The following is a 12,584-nucleotide window of genomic DNA, read 5'->3' as shown; positions in this document are numbered from 1 at the left end:
AACACAATACAATATCACGGTGCAAACAGCGTCTAGCACTGAATGAGTGACAAATAACCAGGTTACCCACGTTTGTAGACGCACACTGTTAGTTGAACATCAGAAACAAGGTCCGTGTTACGACAACAACTCTCAAAGCTTCGCTGCTTCCCTGGTGCAGCATTCATGTACCCATCTTGCATCGTAATTGGGAGCTACGTTTAATCACATGGTAACTTAAAGGAACAAAAGAGAATGGGCACTATTAAAAGAGTCTTTTGTACAATTTTTACATGCGTTTTTTTATATAATTGTCATTTCCACTTTACATGTAAGTGTGATTTAAACAAGAATAGCAGCCAAAAATAAAATAGATGCAGCCCGCAGGTAAGTGGTACTATTTGAGCTATCTTTAGAACAGGCTGGCGCGCGACTCATGTGGTCCTGAGTGGCCGCCTGGTGCCCACGGGCGCCGTGTTGGTGACCTGATTTAGACCGAACATACTCGTATAATAAAGACGTTGATGTGATGTTCGGAGTGTTCATGAATGCATCTTGCGGTCTGTATAGTGAGAAGGAGGAAGTGGCGTTAGAGATGTTTATTTAGTTAGTTTAGAGTTGGAAATACATATATGGTGTTTGAATTACACTCCTGCTGATGTGTTCAGGTCAGAATAAAGTTATAAAGGAGCGACAGACTTTGTGGGGAGCTACACTGTGCCGCCGTCTGTCATCATAAACAGAGAGCAGTGGCTTGCCTTTATGCATATGCGTTAAATAGCGAAAGCATTTAACGTAATTAATGAAATAAATTAGTTACCGCTATTTTTGACAGGCCTACGAAAAAGTAAGTCTCACAGATCACTTGCACACATAGACGGTACACATACAGCTGAATAATAAACAATAAATATAGCAATTGCTGATCAATCCTTGCCAATTTCATACTTAAAAATAAGGTACCAATTTTAGCCCCATCCATTTCCGGTTAAACCACACGCACTTTCAGCTTATGCCCCGCCCATTCTGACGACAGATCATTTAGATGGATGAAGAGATACAGATAAAGATACAGATAGTGGTGTACTCGCTCATCCCTATGTCTTACATATTATTGCCCCTATGCTAGTCTGGAGGGATAACCTCCTCTTCTCTTCCCAGATCTCCTTGTAACAGCGCACAGAATCCATAACCCGTCTAGCATTCATTAGCATTCAGTAATCTTTATGCCGCGTGGTGCATATTTTTCTGCAGTGCGCTGTAACTACTTCTTGAGTGAGTGCCATGTTTACAGACCAAAACTGAGCTTTTAGTGAATTCATGGAAGCGCGTGACACGGAATGTCGGAAACTGAGGAACACCTGTAAGTCTGTATATCTATAATGGACTCTTACTGGTATAAGTATGATCACTACTGAATCGTAGCCTGATCTGCTGCCCTGGCTTTTTGATTTTACAATCTCAAGATTTTGAGCATACAGCCAAGCCTAAAAAAGATACAAAACCTGACCCTACTTAAAGTTTTTTTAGAAGTTTTTCTGTTTTTCAACAGATTCAAGACAATGACTTCCTCCCAATAGAGGTCCCCCACCCTGTCCTGAATCCCAACGCATGAGTAATTGTCAGTCCCTGTGAAATAATTGTAGCTTTCAACGCTAATGGAAAACGTGCACATTCATTATTCAGTCCAGAAGACAGAGTGCTGCAAAGTGTCAGGGGAACTATGAGTTATTGCTCAGTGTGAACTAACCTTAGACTATGAAGGAGGCAACAGAGGCCCAGTGCACTTTCTCTTCCTCTGTCCTGATCCCCGATATGTCTCCTTGTTCCCTCGTCTGGCCATCTGCACAGGCAGAGCGGCACCACGGAGAGAACCAGAGACTGTGTCGCAGCTGTGGCGAGCTCAAACGGCGGCTGATGGGTGCATTGCGTCTTTATGGACAGAATGACAGACGGTCTGGGCTCTCTTGTGTCGCTGCTGCACATGACCACAGGCAGCCATGACGGGTGAAGAAAAGCCAGCTCGCCGTTACGGCCCTCTGGGGAGCTCTGTGGGTTTTTATGAGGAAGGAAGGGAGGAGGAATGTGGTTTTGCCGACCTGTAAGATAACACATGGCAAGAAACAGATAGGTTTGATATGTGAACATGCCCACACTTGTGCTGAGGGAAAGCGTCACTAGAGAGTGTTGTTGCTGCTGCACACTGCACCAGTCCATCCATTTATACTCCACTTCAGCCAACACACACCCGACAGAATTCCAGCAATGCACTTAAGCCTTATTTGTTTCCCGTGTCTAGACCCCAGGAGACTGTTGCTGTTATTTAGTCCCACAGTGGAAGTGAAGCAACTCAACCAATGCAAAGCTGGATTCAATAAGCAGACACAATAGAAAACATGCCATTCTCAGGTACAATACACATGAATTCAACTACTACAGTGACCTTGTCCTTGTCGCTTATTCAGAATGTCTTTTTAAAAGCCTCGCTCCCTACTTATCTGGGACATTGACACTTTGCAGAGGCTAATTTGATTTTAACAGCTCTTAACATTAGATTGTAAAAAAAAAAATCTACTTGATGGCTTACGTTTTATGTGAGTTGTGTTAGAAAAGCACAGTCAGGCAAAATAAATAAACATTTTTGGTGGAGATTAGAGGTATTTCTTTTCCCTCTTTAGTGCCAATGTTGCTGCTCTGTGGCATCTCAAACTGAATAGAGTAAAAATACATGATTTATTTGTACAATTAATGTAACTGCTAATGTGGTTTAGGCCAATAAATTAAAAGGGTAAGAAAAATAAACTGTTTCAGGAGAGTGTGACCGAAGAAGTCTAACCAAGGAACAGGAAGTCAGGAAGAGATAAAAGGAGACACACACACACAAAAAAATGTAACAGAGGGAAACCAGGACCGTGACGTGCCACATGCTGAAAAATACAAAAAAATAATGATAACAATATTAATATATGTCCATTGAAGTGTATTTTAAATGTGTTTTCTGTACGCTTCCAACTGTTTTTTTTACATTTTCTTAGGTAAAAGTCACTGAATTTGCACATTTCCTCATGCAATAAAGGGCAGAAACCTAAAATGAGATTGCCGTGAGCGTCTCTTCTCAATTTAGTCCGCAACTACCGTCTGAGTGCACTCTGTGAGTGCACTGAGTTGTCAGCATGTTGCTAGTAACATCATGTTTCAGAAACACTTATTATACACCATGGCTTTCCTCAGTCCATGTGTTGTCTTTACTGTAAGACGTCATTATTCTTGCTAATCAGACAATAAAATACAGGGAAATGTCATACATCCTGGAAGGGTGGGGGCGTGCATGAGCTGGAAGGTGCTTGTCACTGCCGTCTAAGACAGGTAAACGGAAAAGTCCACCAAAACATAGCAAATGAAGGCGTGTATAAAAGTGACTGTTGTTTCAGAAAGATTAGTTCCAGCTCCAACAACAACCTGGATGTCGCTTCAGCTGCCATTGTTCTCTACGCAGGAAGTTAAATAGTTAAGTCAACAAGAGTTGTGGTTGCTCACTCTCAGGACAACAGCTCCCCTAGCGTTTTGGCAGAAAATTGCAATTCATGGACTCATGCCCTGGAAAAGCTGGAAAAGCTATAAGGAACAATACGCCATCAGAATGGCCGGCGTAGTGACTACGCTGTAGCATACAGTCGTTTGTGCTTTGGATTTTACGGCTTTTAATACAGTCAATTATTAGTCAAAACATCCATACTTAAGTAGATTTTAGATATATTTTACCTAAATTAAGCATTCCCAAGCATAAAAATGGATAAATGAACTAGAATACAAAATTAAGGCATTCAGAAGACACAATCAAAGTCGCTGTGAATGATATGTAATCATGTTATGTACTAATGTCACTGTAATGTTCGGTGAGAGACACAAGCACCAGACTTGATCGTGGGAACAACAGCTTTTATTGTAGGTTTGAATTATCTCACAATAGGCACAGTAAAAACATGTGCTACTGTTGCTGCAGTAACCCACGCCAAGCTAAAACTCAACTCAAAACACATGCGTACGAGTCTTATTTATGTCTTAAATGGCTTAATTTCCATTATGTCTACTATATTGGGTAATGTGAGTGTAAAGATGACTATAGGGGTGTTGTTTTATGGCTAGAGGGCTCTAATAATTTAAAAAAACGTATTTAGAAGGTCGTAAACAGGTTGTCTATACTCAAACTTGCATTTATAAATAAGGAATCCTACTTTGCGGAAATTGACTTATTACGGTTGGGCCTGGAGCCAATTAACCGATAAACAAGGGATTGTTGTACTTCAGTCTTGACTGACTGACACACTCAAACTCACACGTTTTTTGTGCAGGTTTTTTTGTATAGGTGTGTAGAAATGTATCATACCAATGGGTCTTTCCTATAATCCTTTGAATAAAAATATACTGAAGATCAGAAGGTCATATATTTTAAGTAGGGATATTTTTTAACCAAAATTTTCTTTTCTTATTATAAGAACAACTTCCAACTGCCTATTCCTCACTGCCCTCTTTCAGAACACACACACACAAACACACACAAGTATGGTGCACTTGCTCCGCTCCTCCCGACGACCCGCCCACCAACCCGGGACAGGAGTCACGTGTCTCACCGCCGAGCTTCACAAATCAAACTCACCCAACACCACCAAGCAGTTGTGTGGAAAGAGAGAGAGCGAGCGAGGAGGATGAGAAGCAGAGATGTGTTCAGGGACAGAGAGCCACTCCATCACCACAGAGTGACGATGAAGAGGGTTCAGTAGAGGACGAATCCAAAATGTCTCCCCAAAGAGGAGGCTGGTGATAAGCATCTGAACAGGAGCCATGAGGGTTCTGACATCCAACTTGTTCGCTCTGCTCTTCCTGGGCGCCTTCGCGGGGGTTTTCTACGTCTGGAGCGCACTGGAGGACCGCTTGGAGCGACACAAACGGGGCTTCGGGGCTTTTTACCCCAAATTGCTAGTGGACCTCACAGCTAAAACTTCCCGGGCTCTGCTTACGGTCCCGGTGGCACAAAGAACCGGATCCGAACTCAAGGCTTACAACCTGAGTGCGGCCTCAGGGGGAAGTCGAGATGACAATGTGAGTGGGAATACGACGACTCGGCGGGGGGTATCGGTCAAGTTGGACTCTCCTTTGGAGGATGGGATATTTTGGAGCGGCTGGCTGGAGGGTCTACTCCCGGTTGGCTTCACGGAGGAATACGCCCGGACTTGGCGAGGCAGGGCGAGGACAGCGCCGGTAGTGAAGCTGGAGCCAGGATGCGGTAGGGTGTCCAATCAGCTCGCTACGTTCGCAGATGGCTCCAAAGCGTGCGTGCGTTACGGCATCAACGCGGACCAGGTGCAAGGTGAAACTTTGACGTATTACCTGGCGTGTTTGCTGGGCATCACAAACCTGCCGCCTTTGGTGCTGTCCCAACTCAACACTTACAATGAACAATGGGCGGCTGTGAGGACGCACGTAGAGGGATTACAATGGAACGAGCGCGCCGTGGTTTCCCTCACCGAGTGGGTCTCCGACCTGAGCGGGGTCGTCACACCTGCTCCGCTCAGGCAGGAGAGCAGCGGGCTGCACCCGCAGCTCCGGAACAAAACGACAGCGGAGCTCTTGGATCTCATGCAGTGGAGCGACCTGATCATATTTGACTATCTGACAGCCAACTTTGACCGGCTGGTGAGCAATCTGTTCAGCCTCCAGTGGGACCCCCGCATCATGGAGAGGGACACCAACAATCTCCTAAAAACACCCCGCGGGGACCTCGTCTTCATCGACAACGAGGCCGGGCTAGTGCACGGCTTCCGGGTGTTGAACATGTGGGAGAAATATCACCAGACGGTGCTGAACTCCGTGTGCGTGTTCAGGAAGAGGACGGCGCAGCGTGTGGCTGAGCTGCACCGGCGCAGGGACGCCAGGAGAAGGCTGCTGGAGCTCTACAGAGACAGCGAGCCTTTGTCCACCAAGTTGGGGTTCCTTTCTGACGAGCACGCCTCCGTGCTTCAGGACAGGATAGGGATAGTGTACACACATATTTCACACTGCAAAGAGAAGTATGGCCAGCTGTGAGCATGTCATGGATTGTGCCGTCTCCAAACATGAGCAACTCCACCGGGACACATTTTGTCTTGATTATCCAACTGAACTACCTCTTAGGGATAAAATGCAATGCGTATTTGATATTACTATTTGTATATGCCTAATTCCCAGCAGATTTGTCTCACATTATGAAGTCCTCTTTGTACAGTGTTGTACATTCACTTTAATGAGGAACACTTGTAAAGAATAGACTACACTAGTGACTGGGGTAACGTCATGTAGCCCCTCATGTTGTATATGCGTTTAAATTGTTGCCTTGTGGTATATAATCTTCAAGATGGACTCCCAAGCCTTAATATTTACAGTCCATTATGAAATAATACTGTCTTTCTGTTAGAATCCGGTCGCTTTTATAGAAAATCCTTTTGCACAATAAGTTGTCATAGGCAGTACGTGCACTCTTGTAATATTCCTTTTTTTATTCAGCCTTAAAAAGGTAGCATATTCATTGTGAATACTGTAATGTTGTAATTATTGTACAGCAACTTGTGTTTAATTGTAACATTCCATAAGATCCCTTTTTCTCTAAAATATACACTAATTTATGTTAACGCTGTGTGCTGTTTTCCTGTCATTACGGTACATCAAACATTTATCCGCGCAAGCCGCTGTGCTTGATGATGACAGTGCTCTCATTGTGTTGTATAAACGCATGGTACTGGCATGAATGTTCCCTCTGAGCCGTTCTGTCAGCCAAAGGCACGCTACAATGGCAAAACGCTAATCCTTTCTAATCTTACCAGGAATTATGAAGGAGGAGACAAGTGACACAATTTGATACATTTTCAAAAGGATTTGCTGCTTCCTAACTAACTTTCCGTCTTCTACCTGCGTCAGGGTCTTTTTGGATAGTTTCAGTTGAGGAAAAAAAATAAACGTATTGGAGACTAAGATGGCGAGAGGCCAATTAATGTCGCTTTCCTCGCAGAGGAGGGCTTTGTTTACAGTTTTTTCAAAGGTTACATTTGCACAGTAAAATGCATTCGCATGAGTGCCTGAAGGTCAGTATTATTTCCTCAGGCTTTCGCTACAACACCACATGAGTTTTTAATTTAGCCCTTTCAGAAAGGCCCGTTTCCTATTAGTTCCATCACAGATTGGACTTCTCTGATCTTCACAGGGGGAAAATATGATTTTGGGAAAGTCAGTATCTTGCAAATGGTTTCTTTTCCTACTTTTTATGTTCAGCCAAGTTTAGGAAACATCACTGCATGCACAGCTCTGTATTCGGATGTAAGGATTAGAGCGTCCTGTTCGAATACCGCCTTATCCTTTATTTCACTGCTTGGGGCATGTGCCAGTGATTTGTGGTTTTGCCTGGTGGGTCACGACAGAGATGCAGTATGCAGGGTTAAGCAGGTATAACCAGACTTTCCCCCCCCAGGCCAACCACCTGCTTCAGCTGCTGGGAGATCAATATGTGCACTGGCTGTGGGGAAAAGGAGGTCATGGTAATGGGCTGGGTGCTGGTTCTACAGTGAGTATGCTGACTTGAATTTCAGTGAGGGGGTTTATGTGGATTCTGTGTGCAGCTGGGCACCGTCTAAGCATGCCTGTTCATGCTGAACCCTGCAGGAGATTTACGACAGGCTGCAGACACCAGGGATTAAACACAATGTTTAACTGAGGTCTGCATGTGTAAACCAGACTCACAGGCTTCCTTCTCTGCCTTTTAAGAATTCCCTCAAATCTTGTCCTTTGTGCTGGTTATACAAGTACTTAAATCAACATTTCTTTGTCCTAAATCTATTTTTTTTTATATCCATGACCACACCAGCTGGAATCTAGTTAATGGTCACTTTATAAATCACACCATTAACTTTTTACCGGGTTACTCACACTTCCTTCTTGGTTTGTTCAAAGCTTTTCAAGTCTGCACTCGATTTATTCTCAAACTTGGCCAACGGAATCGGGTGTAACGCAGTCAAATGAATTAAACTTTTCCTATAGCACATGGCACTGGAGTAGTATGCGGTACTTAATTGCACCCTTCTACATGCCAGCAAGCTGTGGTTCTCTTCACATGTGGTACTTTTGTGTGTACGTACAAAGAACCGCCAGCTCAGATGGTGATGCAGCCTGGGGCCCGCAGCAGGCCCGAGCACAGATCTGCAGGTACTTCAACGGATCTTCCTCTTATGTGTGCACATTGCACACATTCCAGAGGAGCAGAGGGAGGATCATCACCATGGACACACACATGCATGCTGGGATTTCTCTAACAGGAAAATGAAACAGGAACCAGCTGTGTACACAGGCTGTCTTTAATGTTGAAAATTTAACCCGTGATCCCTTTTTCCCCTTGTGTGTTACAGATGCAACTCCCATCAGAATACGCTGACAGCTTTGACAATACAATCATTGTTAATATTGACATATAAACATTGAAATTAATTAGGCATTAACCAGATTGTGGGCATAATACAATTAAAAAGGGATATGTAATTTTATACTGGAGTGTTTAGTCCCACAGCAAATGTGCGTCTCCCACAGCGTGTCTCCTCGTCGCCAGGCTCAACGTATGAGTGGACAGACATAACTGGCATTCTTTCAAGGCTACATAGTGCAGGGGACTTCCTGTGCATGGCTGAATGATTTCATTATAAAACACAGCACATAGGGGGAGAGTCACTTAGTCACAGCTGAGTGAATACCGACCATAAAGGGTCAATCGGGGTGGGGGAGGCTGGGGCAACAACTAGAGGGGCTTTCACGTTGTGGGCTGGACATCCAGGCGCTGGTGTGCTGGGAGAGCTGGCACAAAGCCTGACTGTGTTCAAACCAGGGGCGCGGGCGTAAGGTCAGGGCCTTTGGGTTTTGTTCCTGAAGAAGGAAAAAGTTGTAATCAGGAGAGTGAGCACATTCCTTTGCTGAAACATAAGGAAGAACATTTTCTTTGTGATTGACAAAAGATTTCACTGAATCATTCTTTGGCGTAAGTGTACACATAATGTGTCAAAAGCAAGTGTAGTTAGCGTGAACACTTCATATGAGGAGGATGGAAATGATGAAAGAATGCTGGGTGTCAAGTCAAGCAGGTATACTGTAGTGTAATATGCACACGCGGCCCTGCTTGCAAAATTTCAACCTTTTATTCTTTACCACGGGCATATGTTCCTACATTTTTTTAATCGGTTCGTTTCATTATGAAGGCAAAATTGCCAAATATAAGCAAAAGTAATGGATGTTATGATTGTATATTGACAAATGCCATGTAGCTTGCATTATGTATACACGGATACAATAATCCATTTCACCGTAATCAAAATACGAAGTGTTATAACCTCATTTGAGCTTCCCTCTATTTTCCCTTAATACGATTAGCTTCATGGTAGTCTATGCACACATAAAATAAATCCAGATTAATTTAAACACTTAATTCCATCCTATTTGTTATGCTGCGCCCTTCAAAGTCTGTCTCAACGTGTCATATCCTGCAGAAAGTTGTGAGATTAATATAATTGAGTGTAAACATTTGCATTTCATTACATAAGAAGAATAAGGGCAGAGTGGCATTTGTTGCCGGTAAAATAATTTTGTGTAAATTACATGCTCTGATGTTAAGTCCCTCATACTATACACTCCTGATCAAAATCTGAAGACCAGTTGAAAAATTGCTAGAATTTGCATTTTGCACATTTGGATCTCAATGAGGTTTTAATGTAGAGCTACAATGTGCAAAAAGAAGAAGAGGGAGTGACACAAAAAGCATTTTGAAAAAGTAATTTATTGAAAACAACAATTAAACTGAAATAGGTTGTTTATCAGCTGATCAAAGGTTTAAGAGCGCAGGCTATAAAAGCCAAAATCTGCTCAAAATGTTCATTTTCTGTCAGGCATTCACACTGTCATGCCCTCCTGATGGCTAAAGCTAAGAAACTTTCTGCTTTATGCAAGCTTTATGCATAAGCAAGGCCTCTCGCAGCGTGCCATTGCTGCTGAGATTGGTCGCAGTAAATCAGTCATTCTACATTTTTTGAAAGATCCTGAGCTCGCGGGTTGCTGCCTGGATAGCGACCAGGCGAGGCGTACGGTCGTGTTCAGTGGACAAATTGCGTGCCTGTCGGTCGCTCTCCGGGAGGTGAGGGCACTGATATGATAATACTTTTTTTTCAAAATGTTCTCGCGATCGACCGGCAAAGATCGACTAGTAGCTCACGATCGACGGGTTGGCGAAGCCTGGTCTATAGTGTCCCAACTCTAAAAGAACCACTATCCATTCTTCACAACGACTGAGTCACCAGTGCATGGATGCTTTATTTGGGCACTCGAGTAGTTGAGACAATGACTAGTTTGTTAGGTGCAATGTTTCACCATGCCATAACCGTGACTGCACAAAAACCGAGACATATTTTTGGCAATACTCTTTGTCAATAACTGAATGTTACGCAAAACAGAGTTTTTACTGTTGTGGAAAAAAAATCATTCACACTGACACATGGTGGCTATGCAATGGACATGCAGCACTGATAATGCCAAGATTTTGCTACAAAAACACTGTGGTTTTAATATAATTTAGTTAGGTTATTTCATTACAATGAATTGCTTTTGCAAAAATCTCTTCTATATATATTTTTGGGTCTGTTTGTTTAAGTAGTGTGAGACAGTTACAGAAAAGTACTTGTTTTGACTTGCCAAGGTTTCTATTTTCTTATTTGGGCTGATATGTCACATGGCATTTGATTGGCACGCCTATCAGGGATTGATATTTCTCTTTTGATGCCTTGCTGCAGCTTGGGTGCTACTTTCTTGAGCATGCTCATTTGCATCAGACTCATCTCTATGTAAATGAGAATTAGTGTGCTTATGGAAATGACTCGAGTTTTCTTTTTTACTCAAGTTTAAAAGAATAGTTGGCCACATACACATTTTACAGCAGAATGTGTCTAAAGACAATGATTCAAAAGTAATAGTGGCATAATAGAATGGTGAAATGTATGGATTAGTTGGCTGGAAACACGATATATAATACGTTTTATATTCCTGAAAAGCGGTTCTACTAGTGTACCATTTTTAGTAACTTAACATACGTTAAAATGGATGCCACAAGCCACACTATAAGAGTCGACATGTATTTATTTCTACCAATCGGCAAAAAAGGATCCTGACAATACTGATACCGTTGCAATTCTGGATAATGACAGAAACGTTTTATACTTTGAGATCATATACTGCATGGATATATGTACTGACATTATTGGAAACGATAAGCATCAAAGTGAGAGTGGATAATAAACACAAAAATGAATGATATGACCACACACACACACACACACACACACACACAAACTCACTAGCCAACTGCTGATAGTGCTTGTTTGACAAAGGAGTATGAAGTTTTGTGATTTGCTTTGTTTGCTGTGACAAAGTCGTAGCGGCTTTGTGCCAGACATGCCTGAAGTGCAGAGAGAATCAATACGCAGAAGGGCAAGAGGACGTGTGATGACAAAATTCTTCGACTCCGCTGAAAAAGCACATTCCCCCAGGCGAGCTTGATCCCTTGCTCTCTCCTTTGCTCTGCTGGCTTCAGAGTCTACCCCATCCAAGGTGGTCATTCATAGTCGTCTTTCTGAATTATAGCATCCACTGACGGTCCCAGAGCTCTTTAATTTGGTCATTTATATGTAAATTGTGCTTTGTGCCACTATGGTAGTGTGTTGTACCACACAAATACTGTCTTACCTTGCTCCATAATACTGTACTTTCACACCGGAATGATTGCGGCAGTGGGAAGATGTCACAAGAGTCAATCAGTTAAGTAGATAGGTGACAAAGAGTAGCGAGAGAAGCAGACGGAACCTCATGAGTGCAGGGCTGAGGAGAGACATAAAAGGTAGTAGTTATTTTGGGTTAGATCCAGGTGCTATCGTCTCTTTCCTGCAGTGTCAGTTGGATGAGGCAACAGCTCGCCAGAGGCAAACATCGGGGGGCTTATGGCTGACTCTGTAGTTTCATTGTCATTCCAACAAGATTTGACATGCCTTGCTCATGGTGAGATGAGACCACGGAGTACAGGGGATAGAAGACTGCGGGCAATCTGGCCTAATTGTCACATGAGGCTTAATGAAACTGATGTGAGTGGATGAATAGTCTGCTTTGGCATGGGTGTAAAAACAGACCATAAACCAATGTGGATGTCGCCTTCTAGTCTGGAGGCGAAAACAACAGAGACGCTTTGTTTCTAAAGGTCAACGCACTGGCGAGAAAAATCACCCTAGTTCTGATGTGATTCATTACCTTAGTAAATATCAAGGTTAAAATGTCCCTCCTAAAAAGGATGGTCCCATTTTGAGTCACAGACAAAATAAAACACTGGGTGTTGTCTGTCGCTATCCTAGAAGTTTGAACAACTACTTTTTTTAACTTGTCCTTGGGTTCTCCAGCAGATCACTCCTCTCCACCACTTCTGGCACAAAATAAAACAAAGCGGTGACAGCCAAAATACCAAAGTCAAGACTTCAAAGCGAGTCCACAGACCAATGAATAACATC

At 43.1% G+C, this 12,584-nt stretch overlaps 2 protein-coding genes across 5 annotated transcripts in view; one reads left to right on the top strand and one right to left on the bottom strand.

Moving 5' to 3' along the window:
* Positions 1–2,023, bottom strand: part of pamr1b (peptidase domain containing associated with muscle regeneration 1b) — a 54,252-nt gene extending 52,229 nt beyond the window's left edge. For 2 of the 4 annotated variants that reach the window (XM_054776863.1, XM_054776865.1), the window contains exon 1: positions 1,730–2,023. The gene's annotated coding sequence lies outside the window, so the exon portion shown is untranslated. The other 2 variants (XM_054776864.1, XM_054776866.1) reach the window with 1 other exon arrangement.
* A 2,599-nt stretch (positions 2,024–4,622) lies between these two features.
* On the top strand, positions 4,623–6,644 carry fjx1 (four-jointed box kinase 1). The gene has a single exon (XM_054776725.1). The coding sequence runs from the start codon at positions 4,822–4,824 to the stop codon at positions 6,061–6,063; it is 1,242 nt and encodes a 413-aa protein (XP_054632700.1). The 5' UTR covers positions 4,623–4,821; the 3' UTR covers positions 6,064–6,644.
* The last annotated feature ends 5,940 nt before the right edge of the window (positions 6,645–12,584 follow it).

This window comes from Dunckerocampus dactyliophorus, chromosome 5 (genome assembly GCF_027744805.1).
Source record: "Dunckerocampus dactyliophorus isolate RoL2022-P2 chromosome 5, RoL_Ddac_1.1, whole genome shotgun sequence".
In the NCBI taxonomy this organism is placed as follows: domain Eukaryota; kingdom Metazoa; phylum Chordata; class Actinopteri; order Syngnathiformes; family Syngnathidae; genus Dunckerocampus; species Dunckerocampus dactyliophorus.
This window is presented reverse-complemented; position numbering and strand designations above follow the sequence as displayed.